We start from the raw sequence: 23,045 nt of genomic DNA, 5'->3' as shown, positions 1-23,045 counted from the left end.
CTCCTCTCTCCGTAGTTGTTTTAAGCGTCACTCTCGGCGGCGTTGAACCGTCAGCAGGAGCTGTCCTACCTGCCCATGCCCCCCCAGCTGCGTCTCTATGACTACCTGCAGAGGAGGAAGGAGAGGAAGCCGGCCCCCTCGATAGACCTGAAGATCTCCAAGGCCGGAAACGTGAGATCACATTACACTCTGTACACTGCCACCTCTAGATAGACCACCTCTAGATAGACCACCTCTAGATAGACCACCTGTACACTGCCACCTGTAGATAGACCCACCTGTACACTGCCACCTGTAGATAGACCACCTCTAGATAGACCACCTCTAGATAGACCACCTCTACCACCTCTAGATAGACCACCTGTACACTGCCACCTCTAGATAGACCACCTCTAGATAGACCACCTCTACCACCTCTAGATAGACCACCTCTAAATAGACCACCTCAAGATAGACCACCTGTACACTGCCACCTGTAGATAGACCACCTCTAGATAGACCACCTCTAGATAGACCACCTGTACACTGACACCTGTAGATAGACCACCTGTACACTGACACCTGTAGATAGACCACCTGTACACTGACACCTGTAGATAGACCACCTGTACACTGGCACCTGTAGATAGACCACCTGTACACTGACACCTGTAGATAGACCACCTGTACACTGACACCTGTAGATAGACCGCCTCTAGATAGACCGCTGTAGATAGACCACCTCTAGATAGACCACCTCTAGATAGACCACCTCTAGATAGACCACACTACACCTCTAGATAGACCACCTCTAGATAGACTGCCTCTAGATAGACCACCTCTAGATAGACCACCTCTAAATAGACCACACTCCTACCTCTAGATAGACCGCCTCTAGATAGACCACCTCTAAATAAACCACACTACCACCTCTAGATAGACCGCCTCTAGATAGACTGCCTCTAGATAGACCACCTCTAGATAGACCACACTACCACCTCTAGATAGACCACCTCTAGATAGACCACCTCTAGATAGACCACCTCTAGATTGACCACACTACCACCTCTAGATAGACCACACTACCACCTCTAGATAGACCACCTCTAGATAGACCACCTCTAGATTGACCACACTACCACCTCTAGATAGACCACCTCTAGATGGACCACACTACCACCTCTAGATAGACCACCTCTAGATAGACCACCTCTAGATAGACCACACTACCACCTCTAGATAGACCACACTACCACCTCTAGATAGACCACACTACCACCTCTAGATAGACCACACTACCACCTCTAGATAGACCACACTACCACCTCTAGATAGACCGCCTCTAGATAGACCACCTCTAAATAAACCACACTACCACCTCTAGATAGACCGCCTCTAGATAGACCGCCTCTAGATAGACCACCTCTAGATAGACCACACTACCACCTCTAGATAGACCACCTCTAGATAGACCACACTACCACCTCTAGATAGACCACACTACCACCTCTAGATAGACCACCTCTAGATAGACCACCTCTAGATGGACCACACTACCACCTCTAGATAGACCACCTCTAGATAGACCACACTACCGCCTCTAGATAGACCACCTCTAGATAGACCACCTCTAGATAGACCACACTACCACCTCTAGATAGACCACACTACCACCTCTAGATAGACCACACTACCACTTCTAGATAGACCACCTCTACCACCTCTAGATAGACCACCTCTAGATAGACCACACTACCACCTCTAGATAGACCACACTACCACCTCTAGATAGACCACACTACCACCTCTAGATAGACCACACTACCACCTCTAGATAGACCACCTCTACCACCTCTAGATAGACCACCTCGAGATAGACCACCTCGAGATAGACCACCTCTAGATAGACCACACTACCACCTCTAGATAGACCACCTCTAGATAGAACCACCTCGAGATAGACCACTCGAGATAGACCACCTCGAGATAGACCACCTCGAGATAGACAACCTCTAGATAGACCACCTCTACCACCTCTAGATAGACCACCTCTAGATAGACCACCTCTACCACCTCTAGATAGACCACCTCTAGATGGACCACCTCTAGATAGACCACCTCTAGATGGACCACACTACCATCTCTAGATAGACCACCTCTAGATAGACCACCTCTAGATGGACCACACTACCACCTCTAGATAGACCACCTCTAGATGGACCACCTCTAGATGGACCACCTCTAGATGGACCACCTCTAGATGGACCACACTACCACCTCTAGATAGACCACCTCTAGATAGACCACCTCTAGATAGACCACCTCTAGATAGACCACCTCTAGATAGACAACACTACCACCTCTAGATAGACCACCTCTAGATAGACCACCTCTAGATGGACCACCTCTAGATAGACCACCTCTAGATAGACCACACTACCACCTCTAGATAGACCACCTCTAGATAGACCACATTACCACCTCTAGATAGACCAGCTTCTAGATAGACCACCTCTAGATAGACCACCTCTAGATAGACCACACTACCACCTCTAGATAGACCACCTCTAGATAGACCACCTCTAGATAGACCACACTACCACCTCTAGATAGACCACCTCTAGATAGACCACACTACCACCTCTAGATAGACCACCTCTAGATAGACCACCTCTAGATAGACCACCTCGAGATAGACCACCTCTAGATAGACCACACTACCACCTCTAGATAGACCACCTCTAGATAGACCACCTCGAGATAGACCACCTCTAGATAGACCACCTCTAGATAGACCACCTCTAAATAAACCACACTACCACCTCTAGATAGACCGCCTCTAGATAGACCGCCTCTAGATAGACCACCTCTAGATAGACCACACTACCACCTCTAGATAGACCACCTCTAGATAGACCACACTACCACCTCTAGATAGACCACACTACCACCTCTAGATAGACCACCTCTAGATAGACCACCTCTAGATGGACCACACTACCACCTCTAGATAGACCACCTCTAGATAGACCACACTACCGCCTCTAGATAGACCACCTCTAGATAGACCACCTCTAGATAGACCACACTACCACCTCTAGATAGACCACACTACCACCTCTAGATAGACCACACTACCACCTCTAGATAGACCACACTACCACTTATAGATAGACCACCTCTACACCTCTAGATAGACCACCTCTTAGATAGACCACCTCTAGATAGACCACACTACCACCTCTAGATAGACCACACTACCACCTCTAGATAGACCACACTACCACCTCTAGATAGACCACCTCTACCACCTCTAGATAGACCACCTCGAGATAGACCACCTCTAATAGACCACCTCTAGATAGACCACCTCTAGATAGACCACACTACCACCTCTAGATAGACCACCTCGAGATAGACCACCTCGAGATAGACCACCTCGAGATAGACCACCTCGAGATAGACCAACCTCTACCACCTCTAGATAGACCACCTCTACCACCTCTAGATATGACCACCTCTAGCATGGACCACCTCTAGATGGACCACCTCTAGATGGACACCTCTAGATGGACCACCTCTAGATGGACCACCTCTAGATGGACCACCTCTAGATAGACCACCTCTAGATGGACCACACTACCACCTCTAGATAGACCACCTCTAGATAGACCACCTCTAGATGGACCACCTCTAGATGGACCACCTCTAGATGGACCACACTACCACCTCTAGATAGACCACCTCTAGATAGACCCGCCTCTAGATAGACCACACGACCACCTCTAGATAGACCACCTCTAGATGGACCACCTCTAGATAGACCACCTCTAGATGGACCACCTCTAGATGGACCACACTACCACCTCTAGATAGACCACCTCTAGATGGACCACCTCTAGATGGACCACCTCTAGATGGACACACTACACCTCTAGATAGACCACCCTCTAGATAGACCCCTCTAGATAGACCACACTACCACCTCTAGATAGACCACCTCTAGATAGACCACCCTCTAGATGGACCACCTCTAGATAGACCACCTCTAGATAGACCACACTACCACCTCTAGATAGACCACCTCTTGATAGACCACCTCTAGATAGACCACCTCTAGATGGACCACCTCTAGAAGACCACCTCTAGATAGACCACACTACCAAACCTCTAGAAGACCACCTCTAGATAGACCACATTACCACCTCTAGATAGACCACCTCTAGATAGACCACCTCTAGATAGACCACCTCTAATAGACCACACTACCCACCTCTAGATAGACCACCTCTAGATAGACCACCTCTAGATAGACCACACTACCACCTCTAGATAGACCACCTCTAGATGGACCACCTCTAGATGGACCACCTCTAGATGGACCACACTACCACCTCTAGATAGACCACCTCTAGATAGACCACCTCTAGATAGACCACACTACCACCTCTAGATAGACCACCTCTAGATAGACCACCTCTAGATGGACCACCTCTAGATAGACCACCTCTAGATAGACCACACTACCACCTCTAGATAGACCACCTCTAGATAGACCACCTCTAGATAGACCACACTACCACCTCTAGATAGACCACCTCTAGATAGACCACCTCTAGATGACCACACTACCACCTCTAGATAGACCACACTACCACCTCTAGATAGACCACCTCTAGATAGACCACCTCTAGATTGACCACACTACCACCTCTAGATAGACCACACTACCACCTCTAGATAGACCACCTCTAGATGGACCACACTACCACCTCTAGATAGACCACCTCTAGATAGACCCACCTCTAGATAGACCACACTACCACCTCTAGATAGACCACACTACCACCTCTAGATAGACCACCACTACCACCTCTAGATAGACCACACTACCACCTCTAGATAGACCGCCTCTAGATAGACCACCTCTAAATAAACCACACTACCACCTCTAGATAGACCGCCTCTAGATAGACCGCCTCTAGATAGACCACCTCTAGATAGACCACACTTACCACCTCTAGATAGACCACCTCTAGATAGACCACACTAACCACCTCTAGATAGACCACACTACCACCTCTAGATAGACCACCTCTAGATAGACCACCTCTAGATGGACCACACTACCACCTCTAGATAGACCACCTCTAGATAGACCACACTACCGCCTCTAGATAGACCACCTCTAGATAGACCACCTCTAGATAGACCACACTACCACCTCTAGATAGACCACACTACCACCTCTAGATAGACCACACTACCACCTCTAGATAGACCACCTCTACCACCTCTAGATAGACCACCTCGAGATAGACCACCTCTAGATAGACCACCTCGAGATAGACCACCTCTAGATAGACCACACTACCACCTCTAGATAGACCACCCTCGAGATAGACCACCTCGAGATAGACCACCTCGAGATAGACCACCTCGAGATAGACCACCTCTACCACCTCTAGATAGACCACCTCTAGATAGACCACCTCTACCACCTCTAGATAGACCACCTCTAGATGGACCACCTCTAGATAGACAACCTCTAGATGGACCACACTACCATCTCTAGATAGACCACCTCTAGATAGACCACCTCTAGATGGACCACCTCTAGATGGACCACCTCTAGATGGACCACACTACCACCTCTAGATAGACCGCCTCTAGATAGACCACACTACCACCTCTAGATAGACCACCTCTAGATGGACCACCTCTAGATAGACCACCTCTAGATGGACCACACTACCACCTCTAGATAGACCACCTCTAGATGGACCACCTCTAGATGGACCACCTCTAGATGGACCACCTCTAGATGGACCACACTACCACCTCTAGATAGACCACCTCTAGATAGACCACCTCTAGATAGACCACCTCTATATAGACCACACTACCACCTCTAGATAGACCACCTCTAGATAGACCACCTCTAGATGGACCACCTCTAGATAGACCACCTCTAGATAGACCACACTACCACCTCTAGATAGACCACCTCTAGATAGACCACATTACCACCTCTAGATAGACCAGCTCTAGATAGACCACCTCTAGATAGACCACCTCTAGATAGACCACCTCTAGATAGACCACACTACCACCTCTAGATAGACCACCTCTAGATAGACCACCTCTAGATAGACCACACTACCACCTCTAGATAGACCACCTCTAGATAGACCACCTCTAGATAGACCACACTACCACCTCTAGATAGACCACCTCTAGATAGACCACCTCGAGATAGACCACCTCTAGATAGACCACACTACCACCTCTAGATAGACCACCTCTAGATAGACCACCTCGAGATAGACCACCTCTAGATAGACCACCTCTAGATAGACCACCTCTAAATAAACCACACTACCACCTCTAGATAGACCGCCTCTAGATAGACCACCTCTAGATGGACCACCTCTAGATGGACCACCTCTAGATGGACCACACTACCACCTCTAGATAGACCGCCTCTAGATAGACCACACTACCACCTCTAGATAGACCACCTCTAGATGGACCACCTCTAGATAGACCACCTCTAGATGGACCACACTACCACCTCTAGATAGCCACCTCTAGATGACCACCTCTAGATGGACCACCTCTAGATGGACCACCTCTAGATGGACCCACACTACCACCTCTAGATAGACCACCTCTAGATAGGACCACCTCTAGATAGACCCACCTCTATATAGACCACACTACCACCTCTAGATAGGACCACCTCTAGATAGACCACCTCTAGATGGACCACCTCTAGATAGACCCACCTCTAGATAGGACCACACTACCACCTCTAGATAGACCACCTCTAGATAGACCACATTACCACCTCTAGATAGACCAGCTCTAGATAGACCACCTCTAGATAGACCACCTCTAGATAGACCACCTCTAGATAGACCACACTACCACCTCTAGATAGACCACCTCTAGATAGACCACCTCTAGATAGACCACACCTACCACCTCTAGATAGACCACCTCTAGATAGACCACCTCTAGATAGACCACACTACCACCCCTCTAGATAGACCACCCTCTAGATAGACCACCTCGAGATAGACCACCTCTAGATAGACCACACTACCCACCTCTAGATAGACCACCTCTAGATAGACCACCTCGAGATAGACACCTCTAGATAGACCACCTCTAGATAGACCACCTCTAAATAAACCACACTACCACCTCTAGATAGACCGCCTCTAGATAGACCGCCTCTAGATAGACCACCTCTAGATAGACCACACTACCACCTCTAGATAGACCACCTCTAGATAGACCACACTACCACCTCTAGATAGACCACACTACCACCCTCTAGATAGACCACCTCTAGATAGACCACCTCTAGATGGACCACACTACCACCTCTAGATAGACCACCTCTAGATAGACCACACTACCCGCCTCTAGATAGACCACCTCTAGATAGACCACCTCTAGATAGACCACACTACCACCTCTAGATAGACCACACTACCACCTCTAGATAGACCACACTACCACTTATAGATAGACCACCTCTACCACCTCTAGATAGACCACCTCTAGATAGACCACCTCTAGATAGACCACACTACCACCTCTAGATAGACCACACTACCACCTCTAGATAGACCACACTACCACCTCTAGATAGACCACCTCTACCACCTCTAGATAGACCACCTCGAGATAGACCACCTCTAGATAGACCACCTCTAGATAGACCACCTCTAGATAGACCACCTCTAGATAGACCACACTACCACCTCTAGATAGACCACCTCGAGATAGACCACCTCGAGATAGACCACCTCGAGATAGACCACCTCTAGATAGACCACACTACCACCTCTAGATAGACCACCTCTAGATAGACCACCTCTACCACCTCTAGATAGACCACCTCTAGATGGACCACCTCTAGATGGACCACCTCTAGATAGACCACCTCTAGATGGACCACACTACCACCTCTAGATAGACCACCTCTAGATAGACCACCTCTAGATGGACCACCTCTAGATGGACCACCTCTAGATGGACCACACTACCACCTCTAGATAGACCACCTCTAGATAGACCGCCTCTAGATAGACCACACTACCACCTCTAGATAGACCACCTCTAGATGGACCACCTCTAGATAGACCACCTCTAGATGGACCACCTCTAGATGGACCACACTACCACCTCTAGATGGACCACCTCTAGATGGACCACACTACCACCTCTAGATAGACCACCTCTAGATAGACCACCTCTAGATAGACCACACTACCACCTCTAGATAGACCACCTCTAGATAGACCACCTCTAGATGGACCACCTCTAGATAGACCACCTCTAGATAGACCACACTACCACCTCTAGATAGACCACCTCTAGATAGACCACCTCTAGATAGACCACCTCTAGAAGGACCACCTCTAGATAGACCACCTCTAGATAGACCACACTACCACCTCTAGATAGACCACCTCTAGATAGACCACATTACCACCTCTAGATAGACCAGCTCTAGATAGACCACCTCTAGATAGACCACCTCTAGATAGACCACACTACCACCTCTAGATAGACCACCTCTAGATAGACCACCTCTAGATAGACCACCTCTAGATAGACCACACTACCACCTCTAGATAGACCACCTCTAGATAGACCACCTCTAGATGGACCACCTCTAGATGGACCACCTCTAGATGGACCACACTACCACCTCTAGATAGACCACCTCTAGATAGACCACCTCTAGATAGACCACACTACCACCTCTAGATAGACCACCTCTAGATAGACCACCTCTAGATGGACCACCTCTAGATAGACCACCTCTAGATAGACCACACTACCACCTCTAGATAGACCACCTCTAGATAGACCACCTCTAGATAGACCACCTCTAGATGGATCACCTCTAGATAGACCACCTCTAGATAGACCACACTACCACCTCTAGATAGACCACCTCTAGATAGACCACACTACCACCTCTAGATAGACCACCTCTAGATAGACCACCTCTAGATAGACTACCTCTAGATAGACCACCTCTAGATAGACCACCTCGAGATAGACCACCTCTAGATAGACCACACTACCACCTCTAGATAGACCACCTCTAGATAGACCACCTCGAGATAGACCACCTCTAGATAGACCACCTCTAGATAGACCACCTCTAGATAGACCACACTACCACCTCTAGATAGACCACCTCTAGATGGACCACCTCTAGATAGACCACCTCTAGATAGACCACCTCTAGATAGACCACCTCTAGATAGACCACCTCTAGATAGACCACACTACCACCTCTAGATAGACCACCTCTAGATAGACCGCCTCTAGATAGACCACACTACCACCTCTAGATAGACCACCTCTAGATGGACCACCTCTAGATAGACCACCTCTAGATGGACCACACTATCACCTCTAGATAGACCACCTCTAGATAGACCACCTCTAGATAGACCACACTACCACCTCTAGATAGACCACCTCTAGATAGACCACCTCTAGATGGACCACCTCTAGATAGACCACCTCTAGATGGACCACACTACCACCTCTAGATAGACCACCTCTAGATAGACCACACTACCACCTCTAGATAGACCACCTCTAGATAGACCACCTCTAGATAGACCACACTACCACCTCTTGATAGACCACCTCTAGATAGACCACCTCTAGATAGACCACCTCTAGATAGACCACACTACCACCTCTAGATAGACCACCTCTAGATAGACCACACTACCACCTCTAGATAGACCACCTCTAGATAGACCACCTCTAGATAGACCACACTACCACCTCTAGATAGACCACCTCTAGATAGACCACCTCTAGATAGACCACCTCTAGATAGACTGCCTCTAGATAGACCGCCTCTAGATAGACCACCTCTAGATAGACCACCTCTAGATAGACCACACTACCATCTCCAGATAGACCACCTCTAGATAGACCACACTACCACCTCTAGATAGACCACCTCTAGATAGACCACCTCTAGATAGACTACCTCTAGATAGACCACCTCTAGATAGACCACCTCGAGATAGACCACCTCTAGATAGACCACACTACCACCTCTAGATAGACCACCTCTAGATAGACCACCTCGAGATAGACCACCTCTAGATAGACCACCTCTAGATAGACCACCTCTAGATAGACCACACTACCACCTCTAGATAGACCACCTCTAGATGGACCACCTCTAGATAGACCACCTCTAGATAGACCACCTCTAGATAGACCACCTCTAGATAGACCACCTCTAGATAGACCACACTACCACCTCTAGATAGACCACCTCTAGATAGACCGCCTCTAGATAGACCACACTACCACCTCTAGATAGACCACCTCTAGATGGACCACCTCTAGATAGACCACCTCTAGATGGACCACACTACCACCTCTAGATAGACCACCTCTAGATAGACCACCTCTAGATAGACCACACTACCACCTCTAGATAGACCACCTCTAGATAGACCACCTCTAGATGGACCACCTCTAGATAGACCACCTCTAGATGGACCACACTACCACCTCTAGATAGACCACCTCTAGATAGACCACACTACCACCTCTAGATAGACCACCTCTAGATAGACCACCTCTAGATAGACCACACTACCACCTCTTGATAGACCACCTCTAGATAGACCACCTCTAGATAGACCACCTCTAGATAGACCACACTACCACCTCTAGATAGACCACCTCTAGATAGACCACACTACCACCTCTAGATAGACCACCTCTAGATAGACCACCTCTAGATAGACCACACTACCACCTCTAGATAGACCACCTCTAGATAGACCACCTCTAGATAGACCACCTCTAGATAGACCACCTCTAGATAGACTGCCTCTAGATAGACCGCCTCTAGATAGACCACCTCTAGATAGACCACCTCTAGATAGACCACACTACCAGACTGATCGCTCTCCTCTGTTCTTTTGTCATTTACAGTGTGTGGACATGTGGAAGCAGAGCAACTGCCAGCTGACTGTCCCCAAGGAGATTGATGTAAGTCACACTCTCTCTCTCTCTCCTTGTCAAACACCCCAACCTGTCTGTCAGTCAGTGACTGGTACTCTTAAGATATGGACCAGGGTTGGGGTCAATACCAATTGAACTCAGTCAATTCAGGAAGTGATTTGAATTTAAAAACTTTTGACATAAAATACCTTTTCTCTTTTTCAGTTCACTCAGAAGTAATTTGTAAATAGATTCCCCTTTTTTCAATTATTGAATTGGAAATTTCAGTTTACTTCTTGAATGGACTGACTTCAATTGAAATGAATCCCAACCCTTAAATGAACCGTTTGGTCTTTGTACTCAGACTTTCTCTGTTTTTCCCAGGTGGAGAAATACGCAGTGGTGGAGAAGTCTGTGAAGCTGGAGGAATCTCAACCCACTGTATGGCCTGCAGAGGTAAGACTTCCTGGTGTCACACTCTTTATCTTCCCCCTGTTACAGATCTAAGTAATACTGGTATCATCTCAAAGATCCCAACAAGCTGCTGCAAAATCCCATTTTATCACAGAAGATGTGTTTCCTGTCAGCTTTGATCAAAAAACGGTACCAGAGGACCAAGGTTTCTCCTCACTTCCTGGTGTCACACAAGGAACAGGAAGTGATAACAGGAAGTGATAAGATGATTATACGTTTGAGTGTGAGGTGGGGGGGGCAAGACCCAGAGGACCAAAGTGTCTCTTTTTTAAAAACTTCCTTGTGTCACACCTGTTCTCTTCCCCCGTAACAGGAAGTGATAGATGACTATACGTTTGAGTGTGAGGTTGGGGGTAAGACCCAGAGGACCAAGGTGTCCATCTTCCAGTCGGTGGGCGACCCTCTGGTCTACGGAAAAATCTACTGCGACAAACAACCCAAAGCTGAGGAGGACAGCAGCGACCTTCAGATCCTACACCCATCGTAAGGAGGGGGGAAGGGGGGGATCTAGGGGGGCTGAGGAGTTCGGCAATTATCTTCAGATCCTACACCCATCGTGAGGGGGGGGGCTGAGGAGGACAGCAGCGACCTTCAGATCCTACACCCATCGTAAGGAGGGGGGAGGGGGGATCTAGGGGGGCTGAGGAGTTCGGCAATTATCTTCAGATCCTACACCCATCGTAAGGAGGGGGGGCTGAGGAGGACAGCAGCGACCTTCAGATCCTACACCCATCGTGGGGAGGGGTGGGGGGCTGAGGAGTTCGGCAATTATCTCCGGATCCTACACCCATCGTGGGGAGGGGGGGGTTGGCAATTAGGACAGTAGCGCGGCAGAGGACATTTTAATGTAACATTCTAGAAACAGAATATTTTAACTTATATTGTTTTTTTCTTGTCTTTTTCCCCACCAGTTTCCTAATAGGCTCAAAGATAGATGCCAGTCGGTAAGTGGACCAACAGTGACTGTGTCCTTTCTGAACATGTGTTCTGTGCTGTCGGCTGTTTGATTAGGATCCCAATGGAAAAAGGCTCGTCTTCCTGGGGTCGAAAACAGACAGACAAAATACTTCACAGTTTACGTTGAAAGACGGTGGTAGACTTTACAAACAATTAGACATTTACAGACCGTTAAAATACCTAAAAAGTAACGCATTTAACTTTCAATAGGCACTTATTCAGTCAGTTATTGGATCGGTATCTGTCCAGTCATATGGTTGACTGTGTTGACTGTTGTAGGCTGTTGACTGTGTTGCTGACTGTTGACTGTGTTGCTGACTGTTGACTGTGTTGTAGGCGGTTGACTGTTGTTGACTGTTGTAGGCTGTTGACTGTGTTGCTGACTGTTGACTGTGTTGTAGGCGGTTGACTGTTGTTGACTGTATTGCTGGCTGTGTACTGTTGTTGACTGTGTTGTAGGCTGTTGACTTTGTTGCTGACTGTTGTTATGTAGGCGGTTGACTGTGTTGTAGGCGGTTGACTGTGTTGTAGGCAGTTGACTGTGTTGTAGGCGGTTGACTGTGTTGTAGGCGGTTGACTGTTGTTGATGATGTTGTAGGCTGTTGACTGTGTTGTAGGCTGTTGACTGTGTTGTAGGCTGTTGACTGTGTTGTTGACTGTGTTGTAGGCGGTTGACTGTGTTGTAGGCGGTTGACTGTGTTGTTGACTGTGTTGTAGGCGGTTGACTGTAGTGTAGGCGGTTGACTGTGTTGTAGGCGGTTGACTGTGTTGTAGGCGGTTGACTGTGTTGTTGACTGTGTTGTAGGCGGTTGACTGTAGTGTAGGCTGTTGACTGTGTTGTAGGCTGTTGACAAAAAAAAATGCTTTTCCGAGGTTCCTGTCCCAGTATTGCTGGGACAAGGGTGTGTATGAGTCAGATGTGATGTGTGTGTGTTTCTAGGTTCCTGTCCCAGTATAAGGGTGTGTATGAGTCAGATGTGATGTGTGTGTGTTTCTAGGTTCCTGTCCCAGTATAAGGGTGTGTATGAGTCAGACGTGAAGTGCCAGGTGAAGATGTCTCATAACTCAGGATTCGTGGGACGGAACCGGCTCTCACCCAGCAGAGAGACAGAGGTACGCGTACCACAACACACACACTTGTCGTGAATATCATTAATGTGATGACTGTTATTTATGTAACAATTAACTCGTTAGGAATTTGGGGCACCACGGGAAAAGTTTGTTTCCCGAAGTAACTATGTAGACATATCAGTCATCAATTAATAATTTCTTCACATCAGTCTCATTCTGAACGTTGTTGACTTACTAATCATTCCGTACCACACAAGTTTTTGATTATTTATTTACTAACAAGCTAAACGATAATACAAGTCCCTAGCGGACTAATACAACGGTAGCATTGATTGTGAAGAGGTTCCTTTGTCTTCTTCAACCTCGTGTTGCGTTTCAGGGTCGTGACCTAACCGTAGACCTCAGCTGTAGCTTGTGGCCCTTCTAGTCTGATATGTTCACTCTTAACCCAAATGCTTTATACCCTCGGGTAGAAAGGGGGTGTGTTTATGTCTTGCTGACACGCTCTCTGGGTTCCCTGGGGGTGTGGCTAGTTACGAGGCAAGGTATCACAATTTACTATGATCTCGTTTAGAGAACTAAAATCACAATCTTATCGTCACCACAACAACAACAACAACAAAAAACATTCTCTTTATCCTGGATATTTTCCACACAATGTAAAGTATGTAAACATGATATACACCGTTATGAAAACTCTTGAAGTTACCATGTTTTCGTTACAATGTCTTCATGCAACTTTTAATGACATCACAAAATTGACATTCATTTTCCACGTTCCCATCTCTCATCATTGTCAACATTTGGTAGGATGAAATATATTGTCTCGCTGTCCATTGTTTTGATGTTGTAGTTTTTGGCGGTAAACTCATCAGAACACAGATTTTCAGATCACTCAAACTAGACCCCGGAAAAGGAATCGTCTCCCCCGCGGGAGAGAGAGAGAGAGATCTCTGTAGAGCTGATCCACTGAAACCTGATCCTCACAAGGACAGTCATGACACACTAGAGAAGCGGCTCTCACCAAGCATAGAGACGGAGCTGGTTGATGTTGTTGATTCACCTAATGCCCGTTGTATGTCCCCAGGCGGATGGTCTATCAGCCCTGGTTCAGTCGTCAGGTGTGTTGGGGAAGGGGGTGAAGCACCGGCCTCCCCCTATCAAACTACCCTCCGCGTCGGGCAGCAGCTCCACGGGTAACCTACTCTCTAACCAGCCTGGAGGTCTGGGGCTGCATCTCATTCCACAAAGTTGTTGTTCACTCCCCAATCACACATCTGATTGGTGCTAACTCCTGTTCTCTCTCTCTCTCACCTCTCCCCCTTCCTCTCCCCCTCTCTCACCCTGCTTCATCTCCCTCCCCTCCACCCCACCTCCTCCTCTCTCTCTCTCTCCCTCCCCTCCTCCACCCCCCCTCCTCCTCTCTCCATATCTCTCTTTCCTCTCCCCCTTACTCTCCCCCTCTCTCACCCTGCTTCCTCTCCCTCTCCCTCCTCCACCCCCCCTCCTCCTCTCTCTCTCCCTCCCCTCCTCCACCCCACCTCCTCCTCTCTCTCTCTCCCTCCCCTCCTCCACCCCCCCTCCTCCTCTCTCCATATCTCTCTTTCCTCTCCCCCTTACTCTCCCCCTCTCTCACCCTGCTTCCTCTCCCTCCCCTCCTCCACCCCCCCCTCCTCCTCTCCCTCCCCTCCTCCACCCCCCCCTCCTCCTCTCCCTCCCCTCCTCCACCCCACCTCCTCCTCTCCCCCTCTCTCACCCTGCTTCCTCTCTCTCTCTCTCCCCTCCTCCACCCCACCTCCTCCTCTCTCCATATCTCTCTCTCCAGGTAACCTGTATAGTTCAGCCCAGGCTACCAGTGGTCTCCTTAAGTGTCCTACGCCCCTCCCAGGAACAGGCCCCGGCTCAGCCAAGCCCCAGTCACTGAGTAGGAAGCACTCTGTGGAGCTGGGGCAGGGGTTACAGCTGGGGGGGCAGTTAGGACAGGTGGGGTTGTTGTCCCCGGTAGCCCTATCTCCCATGGGGACAACACAGAGTGAGTACCTGGCCAGTCTGTCTGTCTGTCAATCAGTCTGTCAGTCAGTCTATCAAACAGTCTGTCAAACAGTCTATCATGCCTTGGTATTAGAGCCCCTGCCAGAGGCTATATGTACCCAGGAAGGTCTGACAAACAGTCGATCAGCCAGTCTATCATGCCTTGGTATTAGAGCCCCTGCCAGAGGCTATACGTACCCAGGACAAGTGTCAGATTGGAAAAGAAACCCACATTATGTCTCTATATGCAGATGACATTTAACTATTCCCATTGCTATTGGTTTAGCTCTTTTTATCAAATCAAACTTTTTTAGTCACATGCGCCGAATACAACAAGTGTAGACTTTACCGTGAAATGTTAACTTTACAGTGAAATGCTAACTTTACCGGGAAATGTTAACTTTACTGTGAAATGCTAACTTTACCGTGAAATGCTGAATACAACAAGTATAGACTTTACCGTGAAATGCTAACTTTACCGTGAAATGCTGAATACAACAAGTATAGACTTTACCGTGAAATGCTAACTTTACCGTGAAATGCTAACTTTACCATGAAATGCTAACTTTACCGTGAAATGCTAACTTTACCATGAAATGCTGAATACAACAAGTGTTGACTTTACCGTGAAATCCAAACTTACAAGCCCTTAACCAACAGTGCAGTTCAAGAAGAGTTAAGAAAATATTGAGCAAATAAACTAAAGTAAAAAGTAACACAATAACAATACAAGGCTATATACAGGGTGTACCGGTACAGAGTCAATGTGGAGGCTATATACAGGGGGTACCAGTACAGAGTCAATGTGGAGGCTATATACAGGGTGTACCGGTACAGAGTCAATGTGGAGGCTATATACAGGGGGTACCAGTACAGAGTCAATGTGGAGACTATATACAGGGGGTACCAGTACAGAGTCAATGTGGAGGCTATATACAGGGGGTACCAGTACAGAGTCAATGTGGAGGCTATATACAGGGGGTACCAGTACTGAGTCAATGTGGAGGCTATATACAGGGGGTACCGGTACAGAGTCAATGTGGAGGCTATATACAGGGGGTACCGGTACAGAGTCAATGTGGAGGCTATATACAGGGGGTACCGGTACCGAGTCAGTGTGTGGGGATACAGGTTAGTTGAGGTAATTTGTACATGTAGGTAGGTGTAAATTAACTATGCATAGAAGTTAAACAGCGAGTAGCAGCAGTGTACAAAACAAATGGAGGGGGGTGTCAATGTAAATAGTCCGGTGGCCATTTGATTAATTGCTCAGCAGTCTTATGTCTTGGGGGGTAGAAGATGTTAAGGAGACTTGGATCTAGACTTGGCGCTCCGGTACCGCTTCCTGTGTGGTAGCAGAGAGAACAGTCTATGACTTGGGTGATTGGAGTCTCTGACAATTTTTTTGGGCTTCCCTCTGACACCGCCTGGTATAGAGGTCCTGGATGCCAGGAAGCTTGGCCCCAGTGATGTACTGGGCCGTACGCACTCCCCTCTGTAGTGCCTTACGGTCGGATGCTGAGCGGTTACCATACCAGGCGGTGATGCAACCACTCCGGATGCTCTCGGTGGTGCCGCTGGGTAATACCCTTTTGAGGATATGGGGACCCATGCCTAATCAAAATTTGAATAAGTCAGAAGCTATGCCCTCTAGGGAAGCTATGCCCTCTAGGGAGCTTGAGTGACAACAACAGTTCGAATGACTTCACGTTCAATTGGACAAAATGTTTTTTTTTTGTGTATCTTGGTGTAAAAACATTTTAAGAACTTCAACCTGTCCAACAGCAGCTTTGTACCTGTACCGGGGGCAGTTAAGGAAGACCTAGACAGATGGATGGACCTGCCATTATCACGGTTGGGTAGAATTCATCTGATTAAAATGATCTGTATCCTGGTCGCATTTATATACAGTGGGGCAAAAAAAGTATTTAGTCAGCCACCAATTGTGCAAGTTCTCCCACTTAAAAAGATGAGAGAGGCCTGTAATTTTCATCATAGCTTCAACTATGACAGACAAAATGAGGGGGAAAAAATCCAGAAAATCACATTGTAGGATTTTTAATGAATTTATAGTGCAAATTATGGTGGAAAATAAGTATTTGGTCACCTACAAACAAGCAAGATTTCTGGCTCTCACAGACCTGTAACTTCTTCTTTAAGAGGCTCCTCTGTCCCCCACTCGTTACCTGTATTAATGGCACCTGTTTGAACTTGTTATCAGTATAAAAGACACCTGTCCACAACCTCAAACAGTCACACTCCAAACTCCACTAAGGCCAAGACCAAAGAGCGGTGAGCAAAAATCCCAGAACCACATAAACCCAATACAAAAACCCCAGAACCACATAACCCAATACAAAAATCCCAGAACCACATAACCCAATACAAAACCCCCAGAACCACATAACCCAATACAAAATCCCCAGAACCACATAACCCAATACAAAAATCCCAGTGGACAATCTCCTGCTGAAAGACTTAAACAATGTATCTCTTCATATTATGCTGTTATACATTACAATGTTGCACGTTACTCAAGTGCTCTGATTAGGGGAAGCTGGGAAGAGGCCCAGAAATCACCTTGGACGAAGGCTGTGCTCGAGGCAAGACAACTGTTCACCTGCAATATATGAATATGCAAAGGCTTCATAGGACTCCCAGTATATGGAATAACAGGGTTCATGGGACTCCCAGTATATGGAATAACAGGGTTCATAGGACTCCCAGTATATGGAATAACAGGGTTTATAGGACTCCCAGTATAGGGAATAACAGGGTTCATGGGACTCCCAGTATATGGAATAACAGGGTTCAGATGACTCCCAGTATATGGAATAACAGGGTTCTTAGGACTCCCAGTATATGGAATAACAGGGTTCATATGACTCCCAGTATATGGAATAACAGGGTTCATATGACTCCCAGTATATGGAATAACAGGGTTCATATGACTCCCAGTATATGGAATAACAGGGTTCATGGGACTCCCAGTATATGGAATAACAGGGTTCATATGACTCCCAGTATATGGAATAACAGGGTTCATATGACTCCCAGTATATGGAATAACAGGGTTCATGGGACTCCCAGTATATGGAATAACAGGGTTCTTAGGACTCCCAGTATATGGAATAACAGGGTTCTTAGGACTCCCAGTATATGGAATAACAGGGTTCATATGACTCCCAGTATATGGAATAACAGGGTTCATATGACTCCCAGTATATGGAATAACAGGGTTCATGGGACTCCCAGTATATGGAATAACAGGGTTCATATGACTCCCAGTATATGGAATAACAGGGTTCATATGACTCCCAGTATATGGAATAACAGGGTTCATGGGACTCCCAGTATATGGAATAACAGGGTTCTTAGGACTCCCAGTATATGGAATAACAGGGTTCTTAGGACTCCCAGTATATGGAATAACAGGGTTCATAGGACTCCCAGTATATGGAATAACAGGGTTCATGGGACTCCCATTTATATGGAATAACAGGGTTCATATGACTCCCAGTATATGGAATAACAGGGTTCATGGGACTCCCAGTATATGGAATAACAGGGTTCTTAGGACTCCCAGTATATGGAATAACAGGGTTCATAGGACTCCCAGTATATGGAATAACAGGGTTCTTAGGACTCCCAGTATATGGAATAAAATGAAAGTAGAATTATCTGATGCCTGCTGGAAGTGGAAGAAGGATAAAGGTCCTCATGGCCATCTGTTATTCACCATTAAGAATGGACTCATGAGTCTTTGTACTGGGTGTCCCATATTGTCGTTGGGAACAGGCCCTTACACTTACCTTACACAGCTCAATCTTCTTTAAAAAATGACTCTGTGCCCTGCAAATGCCTTCTCTGACCCCCTCTTCTCTCCCCTCTCCCTGACCCCCCCCCTTCCCTCTGACTCATCTTCTTGACTCTCTCTTCTCTCCCCTCTCCTCTCCCTGACCCCCCACTCTCTCTTCTCTCCCTGTCTTGTCTCTGACCTCTCAGGATCGGGGACCCCCAAACCCTCCACCCCCACCAGCACCCCATGTTCCACCCCTCACCCCCCCGACTCCCTCCTCTCCCTCTGTCCCCTCCCGTCCTCTGTCACCCCCACCCCCCTGGAGCCCCAGGCCCTCCTGGCTCCGTACCCTCAGCAGCAGCTGTCCCTGTCCCAGGCTTTGCCTGTCATGACCATCCCTCTTCCCACCATGGGAACCTCCATCACAACAAGGACCAGCTCCTCTCAGGTCATGGCTAACCCTGCTGGACTCAACTTCATCAACGTGGTGGGATCTGTCTGGTAAGGACTGACGTAGTCTAGTGGTTCTTAATCCTCTCCTCGGGGATCCCCTACTCTTCCATGGATTTATTCTATTCCAGAGTTAGCGAAACCTGACTCCATTCCTCAACTAATCATTCAGCGTCTGACTAGGTGAATCAGGTAAACTAGTTCACGGTTACAACAACATTGTGAAACGTCTGGGGGGGGGTGGGGGGTCCCTGGGAAGAGGTTTGAAAAACACTGCACCAATCTCCCTCTCTCGGTTTTGGTAAGGGTTCTGTTTCTCTGTAGACATGAGGAGCTGTCTGGTAAAGCTTCTGACTGGAGACACCAGACTTAAAGCAGCGTCTCTCACTCTGACTGTCACTTGCAGTCTGTACTCCATCGGTCTCCTCTCTCTTCCTGCTCGTTGCTCATATACAGTGGGGCAAAAAAGTATTTAGTCAGCCACCAATTGTGCAAGTTCTCCCACTTAAAAAGATGAGGGAGGCCTGTAATTTTCATCATAGGTACACTTCAACTATGACAGACAAAATGAGAAAAAAAATCCAGAAAATCACACTGAGCAAATACTTATTTTCCACCATAATTTGCAAATAAATTCATAAAAAATATTTGTTTTTCTCATTTTGTCTGTCATAGTTGAAGTGTACCTATGATGAAAATTACAGGCCTCTCATCTTTTTAAGTGGGAGAACTTGCACAATTGGTGGCTGACAAAATACATTTTTGCCCCACTGTAGGTCTTCAGGGTGGTACAATGCAACCTCTCTTCCTCTTCTTCATCTCTGAAATATTATGAATACACCTCAAGGTCTTTTAAACCAAGACATTTCTCATGACCTCTTTTTTGTCTCTCTATCTCTCTCTCTCTCTCTCTCTCCGTGTCTCTCTCTCTTTCCGTGTCTCTCTGTCTCTCTCTCTCTCTGTCTCGCTCTCTCTCTCTCTGTGTCTCTGTCTCACTGTCTCTCTCTCTCTCCGTGGCTCTCTCTCTCTCTCCTCTTTGTGTCTCAGCAGTCCCCAGACTCTGATGAATTCTAGTCAAATGTTGGGTCCTGGTCTCAACCTGAGTGGTCTAGGAGGACTGATGCCTACCATGCAACCAACCACACAAACAGGTATAAAACACACAGACACATACACTGCCTACCACAGAGACTGATACAACACTCTGCCTACCACAGAGACTGATACAACACTCTGCCTACCACAGAGACTGATACAACACTCTGCCTACCACAGAGACTGATACAACACTCTGCCTACCACAGAGACTGATACAACACTCTGCCTACCACAGAGACTGATACAACACTCTGCCTACCACAGAGACTGATACAACACTCTGCCTACCACAGAGACTGATACAACACTCTGCCTACCACAGAGACTGATACAACACTCTGCCTACCACAGAGACTGATACAACACTCTGCCTACCACAGAGACTGATACAACACTCTGCCTACCACAGAGACTGATACAACACTCTGCCTACCACAGAGACTGATACAACACTCTGCCTACCACAGAGACTGATACAACACTCTGCCTACCACAGAGACTGATACCACACTCCGCCTACCACAGAGACTGATACCACACTCCGCCTACCACAGAGACTGGATAACACACTCTGCCTACCACAGAGACTGATACAACACTGCCTACCACAGAGACTGATACAACACTCTGCCTACCACAGAGACTGATACAACACTCTGCCTACCACAGAGACTGATACAACACTCTGCCTACCACAGAGACTGGATAATACACTCTGCCTACCACAGAGACTGATACAACACTGCCTACCACAGAGACTGATACAACACTCTGCCTACCACAGAGACTGATACAACACTCTGCCTACCACAGATACTGATACAACACTCTGCCTACCACAGAGACTGATACAACACTCTGCCTACCACAGAGACTGATACAACACTCTGCCTACCACAGAGACTGATACACCACTCTGCCTACCACAGAGACTGGATAATACACTCTGCCTACCACAGAGACTGGATAATACACACTGCCTACCACAGAGACTGGATAATACACTCTGCCTACCACAGAGACTGGATAATACACACTGCCTACCATAGAGACTGATACAACACTCTGCCTACCACAGAGACTGATACAACACTCTGCCTACCACAGAGACTGATACCACACTCCGCCTACCACAGAGACTGGATAACACACTCTGCCTACCACAGAGACTGATACAACACTGCCTACCACAGAGACTGATACAACACTCTGTCTACCACAGAGACTGATACAACACTCTGCCTACCACAGAGACTGATACAACACTCTGCCTACCACAGAGACTGGATAATACACTCTGCCTACCACAGAGACTGATACAACACTCTGCCTACCACAGAGACTGATACAACACTCTGCCTACCACAGAGACTGATTCAACACTCTGCCTACCACAGATACTGATACAACACTCTGCCTACCACAGAGACTGATACAACACTCTGCCTACCACAGAGACTGATACAACACTGCCTACCACAGAGACTGATACAACACTCTGCCTACCACAGAGACTGATACACCACTCTGCCTACCACAGAGACTGGATAATACACTCTGCCTACCACAGAGACTGGATAATACACACTGCCTACCACAGAGACTGGATAATACACTCTGCCTACCACAGAGACTGGATAATACACACTGCCTACCATAGAGACTGATACAACACTCTGCCTACCACAGAGACTGATACAACACTCTGCCTACCACAGAGACTGATACAAACACTCTGCCTACCACAGAGACTGATACAACACTCTGCCTACCACAGAGACTGATACAACACTCTGCCTACCACAGAGACTGATACAACACTCTGCCTACCACAGAGACTGATACAACACTCTGCCTACCACAGAGACTGGATACACTCTGCCAGCTGTCTCATCATGTGTGTTTGTGTTCCCCAGGGAGTCCATTTGGTTTGAAACACTAGTCCAGGCCTTAGACCCCTCAACCTGCTACAGGTACCACTTCCTCCTCCTCCCCTCCTCCTCTCTCTCTCTCTCCCTCCTCCTCTCTCGCTCTCTCTCTCTCCGTCCTCCTCCCCTCCTCTCTCTCTCCTCTCCCTCCTCTCGCTCTCCCTCCTCTTCCCTCCTCCTCCCCTCCTCTCTCTCTCTCCCTCCTCCTCCCCTCCTCTCTCTCTCTCCCTCCTCCTCTCCTC

The 23,045-nt window shown here is 47.7% G+C and overlaps 1 protein-coding gene across 1 annotated transcript in view; it reads left to right on the top strand.

The window, feature by feature from the left end:
- supt20 (SPT20 homolog, SAGA complex component) overlaps positions 1-22,886 on the top strand; it is a 30,209-nt gene extending 7,323 nt beyond the window's left edge. The window contains 12 exon segments of the mRNA XM_031808726.1: positions 16-35; positions 38-171; positions 10,987-11,043; positions 11,380-11,451; positions 11,783-11,952; positions 12,381-12,413; positions 13,425-13,539; positions 14,585-14,693; positions 15,323-15,529; positions 19,534-19,828; positions 20,825-20,928; positions 22,792-22,886. Coding sequence (XP_031664586.1) covers positions 16-35; positions 38-171; positions 10,987-11,043; positions 11,380-11,451; positions 11,783-11,952; positions 12,381-12,413; positions 13,425-13,539; positions 14,585-14,693; positions 15,323-15,529; positions 19,534-19,828; positions 20,825-20,928; positions 22,792-22,817 — 1,342 coding nt within the window. The 3' untranslated portion in view covers positions 22,818-22,886.
- The last annotated feature ends 159 nt before the right edge of the window (positions 22,887-23,045 follow it).

The sequence above is a fragment of the Oncorhynchus kisutch genome, linkage group LG29 (assembly GCF_002021735.2).
Source record: "Oncorhynchus kisutch isolate 150728-3 linkage group LG29, Okis_V2, whole genome shotgun sequence".
Taxonomy (NCBI): Eukaryota; Metazoa; Chordata; class Actinopteri; order Salmoniformes; family Salmonidae; genus Oncorhynchus; species Oncorhynchus kisutch.
This window is presented reverse-complemented; position numbering and strand designations above follow the sequence as displayed.